At 35.3% G+C, this 15,232-nt stretch overlaps 2 protein-coding genes across 2 annotated transcripts; one reads left to right on the top strand and one right to left on the bottom strand.

Moving 5' to 3' along the window:
• Positions 1-2,840: 2,840 nt before the first annotated feature.
• LOC136203989 (pollen-specific leucine-rich repeat extensin-like protein 3) lies at positions 2,841-5,987 on the bottom strand. Its single transcript, XM_065995195.1, has 2 exons — positions 4,781-5,987; positions 2,841-4,063 (listed from the first exon to the last, which is right to left on the bottom strand). The coding sequence occupies exons 1-2, from the start codon at positions 5,985-5,987 to the stop codon at positions 2,841-2,843; spliced, it is 2,430 nt and encodes an 809-aa protein (XP_065851267.1).
• A 1,442-nt stretch (positions 5,988-7,429) lies between these two features.
• Positions 7,430-8,885, top strand: LOC136203988 (stemmadenine O-acetyltransferase-like). Its single transcript, XM_065995194.1, has one exon. It carries the CDS (start codon positions 7,590-7,592, stop codon positions 8,883-8,885), a length of 1,296 nt encoding a protein of 431 aa, XP_065851266.1. The 5' UTR covers positions 7,430-7,589.
• The last annotated feature ends 6,347 nt before the right edge of the window (positions 8,886-15,232 follow it).

Below are 15,232 nucleotides of genomic sequence, written 5' to 3'. Positions count from 1 at the left end.
AACTGTAATGAAAAAACAAAGCTAAGAAGAGTGTGTAAGTGTACCTTCCTTGTCATGTTACAAGGGTATTTATACAGGTTTGAGTGAAAACTGTAATAACCTTCTCTTTAATATCCCTTTAATGAAGAGTAATGCTCTTTCAATGTAGTTTAACTCCATCCTCTAACCTCCAGGTTTTGGCAGGTTTTGAGCTATCATTAATGCTATTTAAGTGATAGTGAGTTACGCCTTACAATCATCTGTTTCCTCTAGAGGCGGATTGCCATATGAGGCGAATCCCCTCTTGGGCGGGTCTTTATAAGGATCCCTGACACGACACCGTATCTTCAACTATGGTGGATCATAAGTGGAGCTCTTACGAGACGGCATCGTACTCCTGCTATGTGCCGCGTGGCGGATCGTAAGAGGGAATACTCAAGACGACACCGTACTCCTATCTGTACGCCATATATATCTTAGAGGCGGGCCTTTATTCCCCTTAAGCCCTCTTCGCTAGGGAATATCTCTTGTTTAATCCTTCATGTTTTATGGCGGATGTTATCACATTCTTTGTACACGTCCAAGGGAAGCCATTGTAGTAAATTTTCTTAGTCTGAACTTTTTACAGAATGTGGTAAAACTTAGAGAGTGAGGGGCGCTATATTTATACTAGTTTGAGGTGGGTAAGTGAAAGGTCATGGAAGGGGAAAGGTTAAATGGGTTTAAGGTTATTGAAATGATGTTTTGTAATTAATGTCATGCTTTTATCAAGACTTGGGGATTACTCAAGGACTTGCTTTTTTAATATGGCAGAGATATCAAAGTACGACCTTTTGTTGTTCGCATGGATATGTATTGCTTTTATTTTTTATAATACATTTAGAAATTTATTTGAACTCATGTAAACATATTATGAGCATTAGTTTTCAATTAATTTAAAAGCATTGATGTACAAAATTCCATGTTCATTGAGTATGTTAAGTTCATTATTCAGGTAAAAATCATAAACTCATTCGAAGGAGAAAGCAAAGAGCCACATTAAATTAAAAAAATATCATCTAAACAACAATAGGAAGACACAAAAAGAAACGAATCTGTCATCTGAAAATAAATCCATTGACATAATTGATTAAGACCTATGCCATCTGACAGAAATTATTATTCAAACTGTTATCATAGTTACCAATATGCCAATTTCTTAAATATATCTTGACGTTTTTAATTAGTAGGATGTCATTCAATGCCTATATAGGTGACGATAATAATAAATAAGTTGTCATCGTAACATGAGTCATATGACAACGTACCAATAGGCTTATGTCATGTGAGATTCCCTCACATGACAAAATCCAACCGTCGTCTGAAGGTCCATCAGACAACAGCAAGCCCCGTGATAATTTTATTTCTTACGAGATGATGGTTTTGAACCATCGTTTGAAGGGCTTATCAGAGTAGTGGTAGGTCAGACAGGCCCGGAGTCCAACGAACCCGCTCCGATGCCTAGTCAGTTATTATTTAGGATCGAATTGAAGGGTAAGAACAGGTTGAGAGATAATAGTTAATGTATCGAACCTTGTGCCAATGCATGTCTATTTATAGTGTTTGTTTAGGTTTAAGGTTTGTCACCTTTTTAGGAATCCTTATGGAGCTAGGATTTCTTGTCCCCTAAGGAGTCTGAATCTTGGGAGGAACCTTTTGTCTCATAGGATTCCGAAGGATTCCTTTGTATTTGGAGGTTAGAACTTCGATGGCTATTTTAGGTCGTTATCGTTGGGCTTGGGCCGCCATAGACATGTTTGGGTTGTCGTCGTTGGACTTGGTCCCCTAGCTCTACACATGCTTTTTGGGTTTTAAAGAGGATGATGCTGATGTCATGCAGATGACATCATTTTACATTAAATTTGATGTGAATAATTTCAAATATATGTTTTTTTTTGTCTTATATCAATATGTATGAAAAACACATGGGATACGGGTCAAATTTAATCTTAAGGTTTTAGGAAGTGCTGATTTAGCTCTAACGTATAATGATGTAAATTCAACCCTAATGTTTCTAAGAAAAATTAATTTTAGTCTTATGTTACTGAAAATTTAGGTTTGACTGTTACTTAACTATCACATGGGACCTTCCGAATAAGTTTTATCAATAAACTTGAGCAACTTCATAAATTTTGTGTTGGTTTAACTATATTAGTAATACAGTAAATATTTTAGATACTTTGATAAAAAAAATGTGATTATCTTATATGTCGAGACTTAGTTGCTAATACATTTTCTCCTCCTTGTGTTTATAGTTCTTAGGGCCTTGTGCCTTCCTTGTCTGATCAAAAAAACATTTTAACAGATTTGTTTGTAGTTGTGTTAGTAGCACACTAAATAACTTAGACATAATTGATGTTTAAAAGGTCTGAAGTGACAATTAAATAACAATTAAACCAGTATTTTTAAATTTTTGGTAATGTAGGGCTAACATTGATCTTTCTTAGAAACACTAGGGTTAAATTTACACCATTTTTTTTATGTTAGGGGTTAAAGCTGCACTTTCTCTAAAACGTTATGGTCAAATTTAGCCATTATTCCAAAACATATATACTATAATGAATATTTAAACAAAATTATATTTACAATTTAAATTATCACTTGAATATTTTAGTATTTTATTTAAAATAATCACTACTTGAATCGTTAATAATTTTTATTATAAATAAAATAAGAAATTTTTTTCAGGAGCCAAGCTTTTGAGCTTTGAAACCCTAACATTGACAATTCAAACTCAAAAATATTAAATAATTCAATAACTTTATTAATTATTAAGATGAAATAAAATTACATCAATAAAATACATAAAAATGATACATCAATTAATAGCCTTGGAATACTGGTGGAGGTGGCGATTGGTATTGTAATCCAATGGTTGGCGGGAGGACCACATATGGTGTTGGAGGACTTTGTGTAGTAGTAGTAGGAGGAGGAGAACCAGATGGAGGTGACTTGACTGGTGGTGGAGGTGACTTGACGGGTGGAGGTGGAGAGGGAGTTGGTGGTGGAGGTGAGAGAACTGGTGGAGGTGGAGAGTGAACTGGTGGAGGTGGAGAGAGAACTGGTGGAGGAGGTGACTTAACTGGTGGAGGTGGGGATGGAGGTGGAGGAGAGTGAACTGGTGGAGGTGGGGATGGAGGTGGAGGTGAGTGAACTGGAGGAGGTGGAGATGGTGGTGGAGGTGACTTAACTGGTGGAGGTGGGGATGGGGGTGGAGGTGAGTGAACTGGAGGAGGTGGCGAGTGAACTGGTGGGGGTGGAGATGGTGGTGGTGGTGAGTGAACTGGAGGAGGTGGAGATGGTGGTGGAGGTGACTTAACTGGTGGTGGTGGAGATGGTGGAGGTGGTGAATGAACTGGAGGAGGTGGTGAGTGAACTGGTGGAGGAGGAGAGTGAACTGGAGGAGGAGGTGAGTGAACTGGAGGAGGAGGTGACTTAACTGGTGGTGGTGGAGATGGTGGAGGTGGTGAGTGAACTGGAGGAGGTGGTGAGTGAACTGGTGGAGGAGGAGAATGGACTGGAGGAGGTGGTGAGTGAACTGGTGGAGGAGGAGAGTGGACTGGAGGAGGTGGTGAGTGGACTGGTGGAGGAGGTGAGTGGACTGGAGGAGGTGGTGAGTGGACTGGTGGAGGAGGAGAGTGAGGTGGAGGTGACTTAGGAGGTGGTGAGTGGGGTGGAGGTGACTTAACTGGTGGTGAGCCAACTGAAGGAGTTGGTGATTGGGATGGAGGTGACTTAATTGGTGGTGAGTCAACTGAAGGAGTTGGTGATTGGGATGGAGGTGATTTAACTGGTGGTGAGCCAACTGAAGGAGTTGGTGACTGGGATGGAGGTGACCCAACTGAAGGAGTTGGTGACTGAGATGGAGGTGATTTAACTGGTGGTGAGCCAACTGAAGGAGTCGGTGATTGGGATGGAGGTGATTTAATTGGTGGTGAGCCAACTGAAGGAGTTGGTGACTGGGATGGAGGTGACTTAACTGAAGGTGTTGGTGACTGGGATGGAGGTGACTTAACTGAAGGAGTTGGTGATTGGGATGGTGGTGACTTAACTGAAGGAGTTGGTGACTGGGATGGTGGTGACTTAACTGAAGGAGTTGGTGACAGGGATGGAGGTGACTTAACTGAAGGAGTTGGTGACAGGGATGGAGGTGACTTAACTGAAGGAGTTGGTGATTGGGATGGAGGTGACTTAACTGAAGGAGTTGGTGACTGGGATGGTGGTGACTTAACTGAAGGAGTTGGTGACTTAACTGAAGGAGTTGGTGACTCGGATGGTGGTGACTTAACTGAAGGAGTTGGTGATTGAGATGGAGGTGACTTAACTGAAGGAGTTGGTGACTCGGATGGTGGTGACTTAACTGAAGGAGTTGGTGATTGAGATGGAGGTGACTTAACTGGTGGTGAGCCAACTGAAGGAGCTGGTGACTCAGATGGTGGTGAAGAAGATGATGATGGTGGTAGTGATGATGGAGACTGCGATGGTGATGTAGGTTCTGATTCAGGCGATGAATAGTCTGGTGCTGGACTAGGTTCAAATTCCTCTCCCACCGGTGATGCTACTGGTGGAATCGGTCGACCCTCAGGCCCAGGTTTATGCCCATCAGGTGATGGCACAGGAGCCATTGTTGGTGTTTCAATTTCCGGTGTTGGTGTTGTCGGTGGAGAATACGATGATGGAGAATAAGATGGCGATTCTGATTCTGATTCTGATTCCGTCGGTGATTTGGAAGGAGTATAAGATGGTGTTGGCGACGACATTGGCGATGAAGGCTTTCCGCCACCAGAACACTTATCCGTGCTACAATCCACAGGTTTGCTAACCACTGGTTGACATTCCTTAGGAGGCCTTTGATTAGGCCTATCAGGCAAGCAATTGTGAGAATCATCCAACACAATGTCCTTCCTTGAATGCACACTCGAAGCCTCACTATCAAAATAATTGTAAGAAAATGTGAAATTAGTCATAGATGCCAAATTGCAAACACCTTCAGACACTTTCCCAGTTAGCCTATTGTTAGCAAGGTTCAATTCCTCAATGGTCTTCAACTCGGAAAAGCTCGGAGGTAACGACCCCGTAAACTTGTTCATACTCACGTCGAGAACCATCATGTTGCTGACCTTCCCGAGTTCCGTCGGGAAACAACCGCTGAGACTATTTCCACAGAAAAGAATCTCATTCAAATTTTTCATTTGGCCAACGGAATGAGGAATGCATCCGGTGAAATTGTTGTTTGCAAATGACACAACGGTAACCGAAGAGTTACCAATCGTCTCGGGAATATTGCAGCTAAACCGGTTATTATTCAAGAAACAAGCATCAAGTTCCTTGTGGAAAAGTTCGGGAGGAATACAACCTTCAAAGTTGTTATACCTCAAATCAAAATAATGCACACTAGGCCAACTTATAACCACACCGGGAAACCCGCCAACAAACCGATTATTACTTACATCAAACTCATACATAAGCGTAAGTTTTCGGAAGCTCTCGGGGATGATACCGCAAAACCTATTAGTATTAATATGAAACAAAGCAACATCGGTCATGAGGCCGAGTTCCGGGGGAAGGTAACCCGCGATGTCAGCACCGTTAAGGTCAACACCGGCCACGACACTAAGCTTGGGATCATCGAGAGCCTCCGCACAGAAAACGCCCGTGTAATTACAAACATGAGCACCAACCCAATTGGCAGTAGTGTTCATAGGGTCAGAATACATAGCCTTTTTCCAAGCTTGAAGGCCAATGTAAGCCCTTTTCAACCTTTGGTTGGCAAAGGTGATTTTAACGTCGACTTCGTACTCATATTCGTCGGGGAGTTTGTCGTTCTCCTTTAACGTCAAGAGTTGTCGATGAACAATGTAGGATTGTTCGGCTTCGGTCAGGGCGGAAGTGAAGGTAGAGAATGAAGAAAAGGCTATGAAGAAGATGAAAAAATAGCCAAAGGCTGGTGGTGTGAGATGTGTAGCCATGGTTAATTCGACCATGGGAAAGGAATGCCTGAGGCTGATTATACAATGAGGAGGCTGAGGGTCTTATATGTACTCTTAAAAAAAATTTACACCATGAATTTTTTTTAGTAAATATAAATTGTATGGTATTGCTTGAATTCAGATCTTTTTTATTGCCTGTTCTTTGGGTGTTTGCTGTAATATCGTTTAGATTGATTTTATTTAGTCAATTTTAGTTTTGGCTAATGTTAGAGGTTTCTATTTTTAGCTTATTAAATAAAATCACGAAGAAAAAAGGAGTTGAGGAAATAAATAAAATTCCAGAAATAACAGTATAGTGAATAAATAAATTCTGGAAAATTAAATAGAGGTTTCTCCAAATAATAATAACAAGGAATGTATATAAATTAATCATTTTTTAATAAATATTACAATGTCAAGTTTACTATGGAAAGTACAATAATAATAATACATCATTTCTATCCAAAAAGTTTGATTGAATATCTGAATTTTCAAAGTATCCTAATAGTCTCTCAACTTGCATAAAATGTTCAGTTAGCTTTCTGAACTTGCGTAAAATGTAATCAATTGATGAATCGGATACAAAAAGTAAGTTAAATGCGGAAGATGTATTGGACACGTCTTAGAAAAAAGTAAAACGATTAAAGTCGGGATATGTGGTTCTAATATTAGAGAAGAAAAGTTTTATAGTTGAACAACTAAGAACTCTTTTTTTAATCTATTCTATGAATTATGTAACAACATTCAAAGACGTGTGCAATACATCTTTCGTATTTAACTTACTTTTTGCATCCGAGTGATTAATTGATTATATTTTACGTAAGTTCATTGGCTAAATGAACATTTTATGCAAGTTGATGGGTTATCGGGATACTTTAAAAGTTCTGAGGACCAATCAAACTTTTTAGACAAGCTCAGGAAGCAAATGATGTATTAAGCCTATTTATATATATAATGAAGAAAACAAAGTGACTAGCTAATTGGAGGATGAATACATTATAAATTTAGCTTATTATCATTACGGAATAGGGGTTTTAGCATCCACATAAAATAATACAATTTTAAATCTAACGCTTATTAGATGGTGCAAATTCATCTTTAATGAGGGAAATGAGTTTCTTTCTTTAATAAAAAGTGTGCAATTTCAAAACTTATTAGTGACTAGAATGCTAGAGCCCGGAGGATGCTCAAAACATGAAATGAAATTGAAAAAAAAAAAAAAAAAAAATCATTTTCTATGAATGAAGTTTAAATTAGAATTAAATTATAATGTTTTATAGTGGTTAAATCTGTCCTCTAATATACCATCATTTGTCAGGCTGCTGTAAATGTAAAAGATGTGCCATTTCTTGTCATAATATAATAGATGCTGAGCCTGTTTTATCCCAAAGCCAATCAAAACAGCCAGATTTTTTAATCTGAAATTGTATTTGTTATATGCTTACCATCCATTGTAATTTTCAAAATTATTGTCTTATCATCTAATAAATAAAAAGAAAAAAAAAATCTAATTTACTATTGCTAATGCTAAAGTATGTTTATAAATAGCAGCAAGTTATTACCAAATTAAAAACAACAGAAAGAGCAAGACTTCAAGCTAAAATGGCCATGAAAGTTGAAATTATCTCTAAGGAAATCATAAAGCCATATTCTCCAACTCCTGATCATGCTAAAGACTTCAAAATCTGCATGTTAGATGAGTTAGCTCCTCCTTCGTATGTCCCTATTCTTCTTTTCTATCCTCCTCCTGCTGACTTTACATCAGACAATTTGAAGAAATCATTGTCCGAAACTCTGGTTCGCTTTCACCCTTTGGCTGGAAAGTTGAAAGGAAACATCTCATTTGATTGTAACGGTGAAGGTGTTCTCTTTGTCGAGGCTAAAGTAAACATTGCAGCTTCAGAAATCATCAACAATCCACAGACTGAAATGCTGCATCAACTCTTCCCATTGGATCCTTATAAACCGACAGAAGAGACCGAAACAACAATCACCGGTGTTCAGGTCAATGTTTTTGCTTGTGGTAGTGTTGCAATTGGTGTTTGTGTTTCCCACAAGATTGCAGATGCTGCTTCCTTGTCTTATTTTCTTCAAGCTTGGGCCGCAACTACAACTGGGATTGATCAAACACTTGCTCCGCGTCTCGATTCTGCTGTTCTCTTCCCACCTAGAGGTTTAAATCTTATCAAACCAAGCGACTTGATCAGAAACGAAAAAGTTGTAACAAGAAGATTCATATTCGAGAGAAAAAACTTAGCTAATCTAAAATCAAAGATTGGAAATGGAAATGGAAATGTTAATGTTAATCCTACGCGTGTGGAAGCTGTGACGGTACTTATTTGGAAGTCTGCAATGGAAGTAGTGAGAGTGAATTCAGGCAAAAATACCCTTCCCTCTTCTATTATTACTCACCAAGTGAACTTTCGTGAAAGGATGAACCCACCGTTACCAGGGAATTCTCTTGGTAATCTTTGCCGGCTTGCTGTAGCAGCATATATAGATGTAAATAAAGAGATGGAATTACAAGAGTTAGTTGGAATACTTCGAAAATCAATACGAAAGATCGATGGTGATTACCTGGAAAAACTGCAAGGTGTTGATGGCTTGGCGAAGGCGATAGAACCTCTGAGAGAACTAAGGCAACTGGCTTCAGGAGGAGAAGGGGCTGAAGTGTTCACTTTCAGTAGTTGGACAAGATTCCCTTTGTATGAGATTGATTTTGGATGGGGAAAGCCAATCAGAGCTTGTACATTAACTGTTCCTGTTAGGAACTGTGTTATCTTAATGGCCACTCGTTCTGGTGATGGGATAGAGGCATGGATAACCTTAAATGAAAATGACATGGTCAAGTTTGAGAGCAGTGAGGAGCTTCTTCAGTTTGTGTCAGCAAGCACTTGAAGTATATAAACATTTGTGTTTGCTTCTGATGATTGATATGGTTTCCAAGTAGTATGTTTATTATTGATTCACAAGCACTTGAACTATATTGTTGTCTTTAACATAGTTCAAAATATTGTATTCAACTCCATCTTTTCAATGGAAGATTTTGCTTTTATCACTACAGAAATTTTCCAGAGTTGGTTATTTCCTTTCTTTTGTCCAAAACCATAACCAAACAATAAAAACACTTGTGTTCTTGACATGAACTGCAATAGCATATAAGTATACTAAGAAAGAAACAAAGTCCTTCACATATAGGAAAATTATAATACAACAAAATATACAAAAACAGATACATGTGACTACCAATGCTACAGTTTATTGTGTTTTGCAGAATCAAAACAAATCATTTCAAGTTAGACACGATAGTCAAATCGAGTATAAACAAGTTCTCATGATCCCAGCTTCTTTTCAACTCATTATTTAAACACACATAAAAGAAAGAAAATTAAGGAAAATAATGAATCAAGAATTATGCAACAAAGGTGAATAACACAGTTACAAAATACCAATTCACTGAGGTGAACTTCTAGATGGAATTAGCATCTTCCAAGTACAAAGCGTCTGCCTCGAGCCTATAGCTCTTGCTACTCCAGTACTGTTATATCCAATGGCAAGGCATGCTTTGTGAGATTCTACATATTGTTTGATTGGAAATATCTATAGAAATCTTTATGACCTTAAACATAGCATTTTAAAACTGTCCAATAAATTACAGGCATGGCAAACACCATCAGATTGCTCAAGTTTAAGGATACCGAAACTATCAAACTCACATTTCTCACTTTGTCTTTTTTTCATTTAGGATCCTGAGTTTTCCAGGTATCTACATGACCTTTAGCACTTAAAATCTCAATTGCAGACCTCAACATCAATCCTCTGACAAATTTCACCAGTTAACCCAAATAATTGTTATAATCAAGTCTTACTCCAATTTATACCTGACCTACATTTCCTTTCCGTGGATAATGACACAAGGATAACAATCATAAGAAGTTTATTGTTGATATCATGATAATCTGAATGCCCTAAAACAAAGGTAAACAGGTTCATCAAACTTGTATTTACATCAGAGTCACCTTAGTTAAACTTGCAAACAAAAATCCTTAACTTGAGAACAGATACAGGATCAAATGGAGTATGTACTTATTTATAAAATTGGCATTTGAACCCTAATTTTCATTTCAATGCAGTTATCGGAATAGAAAGATCACAAACAGAAAATGAAGACAACAGCCATTTTAATAGTGATGTTCAACGATTGTATTAGAGTTGGTGTCGGGTTCAATGACCATTTGACAGATAATAAACTTTATTTTAGAGCAAGAAAGAACACCCAAAATGGAAACACAGAAACTGTTTTTCTAAGAAGACTGCCAACAACAACTGGACACTAAAGAGGAAAGTCATACATACCTAAGGAAAGACCAGGCGGGGGGGGGGGGGGGGGGGGGGGGGGGAGGGATGTTGCCCGGTAATAAAGATTTCTGATTTCTTTTCAGATAAAAGGATTCCATGTTGTCGTACTGTTTTTATAAATGCATCTAGGTGCTGTAAATGGTCTGCTATATTATTGCTATAGATTAATATATCATCGACATAAACTACACAGAAGTCATTTAATTTTCTAAATATCGTATCCATTCGTCGTTGAAATATCTGGGGTGCATTTTTCAAACCAAAAGGTAACACAATCCATTCATAATGTCCTTGTGGTGCACTAAATGCTGTTAAAGGTCTTGATTCTTTAGTAAGCTTAATTTGCCAAAAGCCACTTTTACAATCAAATTTACTAAACCACTTTTTTCCTGATAATCTATTAATTAAATTTCTCTTATAAGGTAAAAAATATCCATCAAAAATCGTTTTCTTATTTAGTTCTCGATAATCTATTACCATTCTTGCTTTGCCTCTCTTTTGTTCGCTATGTTTTCTTACTAAGAATGCCGGGCTACTATGAGGGCTTTTACTTTCTTGAATTAATTTTAAGTCTAATAATTCTTTTATTTGTATTTCAAATTCCTTTTGATCATCAGGACTATATCTTATTGGTCTAGTGCGAACAACATCATTAGGGTTTATGAGTTCTATCTTAGCATATATCTTTTCTTTTTCCCACAACGTTATAGGGTTTTCTCCAAAGTTGATCTTTAAATGGTCTAAATATTTTTGTTTTAAAAGTTCTAAATTAGTATCTCTATTTGTTTTGATATTATGTATTGTGAGTGGATATAAAGGTAGGACGCGTTTAAGGATAATCCATTTATTACAAGGAGTTAAAAGACTTATGGTTTCAGGTTTGATTAGCTGGACTTTAAAGAAATCAAGAAAATTATTTCCTAATAATATATGTTGTTTCATATTATTTTCTTGATAAATTATGGGTAATCGAAAGATTGTCTTGTTAAGTATTAATCTCATATTTTCGGCTATAATATCTAATTCTTTCATTTGTTCATTAAATCCTGTAACTCTGACCTTATGTCCTTTAGATCTTTTCCATTTATGGGAAACTAGTACATCTTGCTTCGCTAAACATATATCAGCTCCACTATCTATAAATATGCGGCGTTTTATAATCTTATTAGGTTTATATTCTACCTATAATCTTATTAGGTTTATATTCTACCGGTGCTTCTACATATATGGCTACCATTAGTTATTAGTTTCACTATCTTCATATTCTATTGGTTCTAATTCTTCTGAGTTCTCACCTTCTGTTTCAGTAATATAAAATTCATCTTTTTTATGCCATTTATCATCGCTGGCTCTTATTTGTTCTAGACTCATTATAAATTCTGTTGTTCCTATATATTTGACACCTTTTTGTTTTAATTTAGGGCATTTATTAGCATAATGTCCTTTCTCATTACAATTCCAACATTTACATTCTGTAAGTTTAGTATTTTTATCCCTTAGTGGTCTTTCTCGTCTTTTCCTAAATTTTCGTTTATATCTAAATCTGTTCCGATTTTCGGGATTATTTTTATATCGTCTAAATCGTTTTCGTCGAAATCGTCCATTATCATACTTGTTAGTATAAGACTTCTTATATGTCGGATTATGTCTATAAGTGCGATTAGGAGTATATCGTCTATATTTTCTCCTAATTTTATCATCACAATCAAAAACTAACCGTTTTTCCGTGAATCCACATATTTCTCGTAACCCGAGTTTCTTATCCTTTTTAACCTTTTGTTGAACTCTATATTCTTCACATTTTCGCATAAGATAAGCTCGTAGTACTCTAATTCTTTCTCCTAATGTATTTTCTTTTGGTTCTAATTGAGTATATTCTTTTGAAACTTCTACGTTGTATGGGTTTGGTAAGTGGTCATAATATAGTTGTTGGTATATCAATCCTTCTTGTGGTAAAAACCTAGCTTCATAAAAGAACTTAGTAAAACTGATAGTATATTCTGGTAATTTACTAATTTTACAACATTTCATGTTATTCAAATTCATTATTATTTCACCTTTTCTTTCAGCAAATACTGTTTCTCTAGCCACTAACCATCTTTCTCCTAAAAATTCTCTTTTTAATACCATATCGAATAATAATAACATTGATTTCCAATCATGAGCACAAGCTTCTATTTGTGGTCTTAACTGATGAGTTATTGATTCCATCCAAAATCCTACTTTTCCTATCATTGTTTTAGATATTAGGTCATACATATAGTCTAAATTTTCAGTGTGAGATGAATTCATTAAGGCTATGTACATTCCTAAATTCCAATCATTTATTCGTCTACTTATTTCTTGTTCATCATAGACATTATCTAAGTCTAAAAAATATCCATTTGGATTTAATCCTTGAGACATAGATCCTATAAATTCTTTAAAGTCTCCTTGTTGGCCTATAGGTATATGTTGTGGAATCGTAGGTACTCTTTTAGTTACTACGTCTAAATTGGGGTCTATCATTTCTTCTTCTGGATAATTATCGGCATCTTCGTTTATTATATTTTCTGATCCTATATCTGATTCTTCATACCTAGTGTATTTGTTGTTGTATTCGTTGTTTTCTATATCACTTTCTGGTTCTTCTTCTATTATTGCATTAATGTTCTTCATTTGTTCTAATGCTTTCATTATTTGATGATTTTCTTCTATTAATTTTGTTTCATCTTTATTTTCTTCTTCTATATACCCAATGATTTTTAGTTTATTTTCACTTTGAGTATCTGAACTATCTGAACCATCACTACTACTGTTACTGATGTGAATAGTTTTCCCTTTTACTTCTTTAACCATTGTTCTTAAGACTCTTACTTCTTCCTTTAATTCTTTTAATTCATCTGTAATGTGGATTAGCTCTGTTTTTGTTTGTTTTAATTCTAGCTTTGTTTCTTTTAATTCTTTTTTAGTATTTTTAAATTTGTGTTTATATTTTTTATATTTTTCGACCCATTCTGTACTCGAATTTATGACTAATTTTATGTTTTCTTTTTATAGGTCTTTGATTTCTTTATGTTGTTTTTCGATTTTTAGTTGAAGGTATTCGGCTTCGGTGCTTACGTCTACATTGGATGGTTTAGCATCATTGTCTTTGAGTTTGCTGTTTTTTAGCAGTTCATATTTGTATTTTTCCTTTTCAATAATTTCTTGGGCGTGATTTTTAAGAAATGTTATTACACTATGTTCTTGTTCGGCCATTAGATTAGAATTGTCCTTTTTTGTGTAAATCGGTTAACAGATCTAAGGTTTTATTTACGGTTGTAGGGATTTTAGGTTTTATTTCACTTATATCCATCATTATTGGGTCCTTGCTTCGTCTCCAAGCATCTATGGGTACTATTTCTGGAGTTTTAGTTTGTGTTATAGTAATGTTTAGATTTTCTCCTGAGGTAATGCTACAGCTTTCTTCTATGGGTCTTTTTCTTTTGTCTATATTAGCTACTAACATGTTTAATTTTTCCAAAATTATCTTAAACGTTGGTATTTCCGATGTATTCCACAGTTTTGTTAATTCATGTGTTATCATTTCTTGGATTTGAATATGGTTTTCTTGTATTAAACTAAGAGTATTCTTTAATTGTTCTTTTGCTACAATCTCTATCCATATTTGGTCCAATTTTTGGTTAGGATCACTCATCTTTGTAGATTCTTTTTATCCATCCGTCTTCAAGTTTGATCCATTCTTTCTTAGGTGGTTCTAATAAAGAGTTTAATTGTTTGATTTCACATTCTAGTCTCTGTTGTTTAGATTCAATTTCTAAATATTTTAGTTGAGATTCTATGATTGTCTCTGCCATAATAGTTTTTATTATTTGTAATTTTTTCTCTTTTTTATCAAGTTGTTGTCGTATGTTCATATTTTATTTATATACCGTATTTTGTTTTGGTCCTCTATCGTAATTCCTTCATTATTTATCTTATATTTTATTTTATTTAAAAAGTCGTATCCTAATAATAGTGCATATGTACTATCATATTCTGTTACTCCTACAATTATCTCATATTCTAGATCTTGAATTTTAAATCTAATTCTTATGCTTTTAGTTATGATTATTTCTCTTGTACTATTTGGACAGTTATAAGTTTGTGGTTCGATTAGTTCACATTTATTCTCATTTATTTGGCTAATATGTACTAAACTTTTGGTTCCTGTATTAATTTCAGCTATACAGTCAGTTGCTCGTAGCTCATTAAATAATATTACTTTTATTCGTAACTTATCTTCATAATATGTATGTAATAAATCTAATGTTCTCGGTTGTCTTATTATGTCTTTCTTAAAACTTAACCTTCCTCCTTCTATCCTAGGTAATAATTTCTGGATTGGTTGTAGTTTTCTAGAATTAAAATCTATACATATTTCGTCTGGTATTGTTATGATGGAATTTTCCTTATGTTCTAGTGGTTCTAATATTTCCTGATATAATTTTGGTACTAATATATCCCTATCATTTTGTTTTCTGATATGATGATTACCTGTAAGGGCATATATCATTTTTGTTTCTATACTAATTACTTTACTTCCTAGGGGCATTCTTATTCCTTCTAATTTATAATAGAGTGTTAAAGCTAGATCTTTATGTTTATCTTCTAATGAGATACTAAAATCTGGTTGAATTGTGAATTTAAGTTTCTGATAAATTAAGTTTCCTCTTACTACTGCTATTAAGGCATCTTGGATATTATCTAATATTCTATCATCTAATACATATATTTGAATAGGAGTATCGATATTTTTCTGAAAATATGCTTTTATAGTGAATTCTATTCCTCCAAAGTAAATATTCCTATATTTCTTTGCTTCTTTATGTGATAATTTGGATAATTCTCTTTTTATTACGTCA

The sequence above is a fragment of the Euphorbia lathyris genome, chromosome 8 (assembly GCF_963576675.1).
Source record: "Euphorbia lathyris chromosome 8, ddEupLath1.1, whole genome shotgun sequence".
NCBI lineage: Eukaryota > Viridiplantae > Streptophyta > Magnoliopsida > Malpighiales > Euphorbiaceae > Euphorbia > Euphorbia lathyris.
Note: the sequence above shows the minus strand (reverse complement) of the source record. Positions and strands in the feature narration are given on the sequence as shown.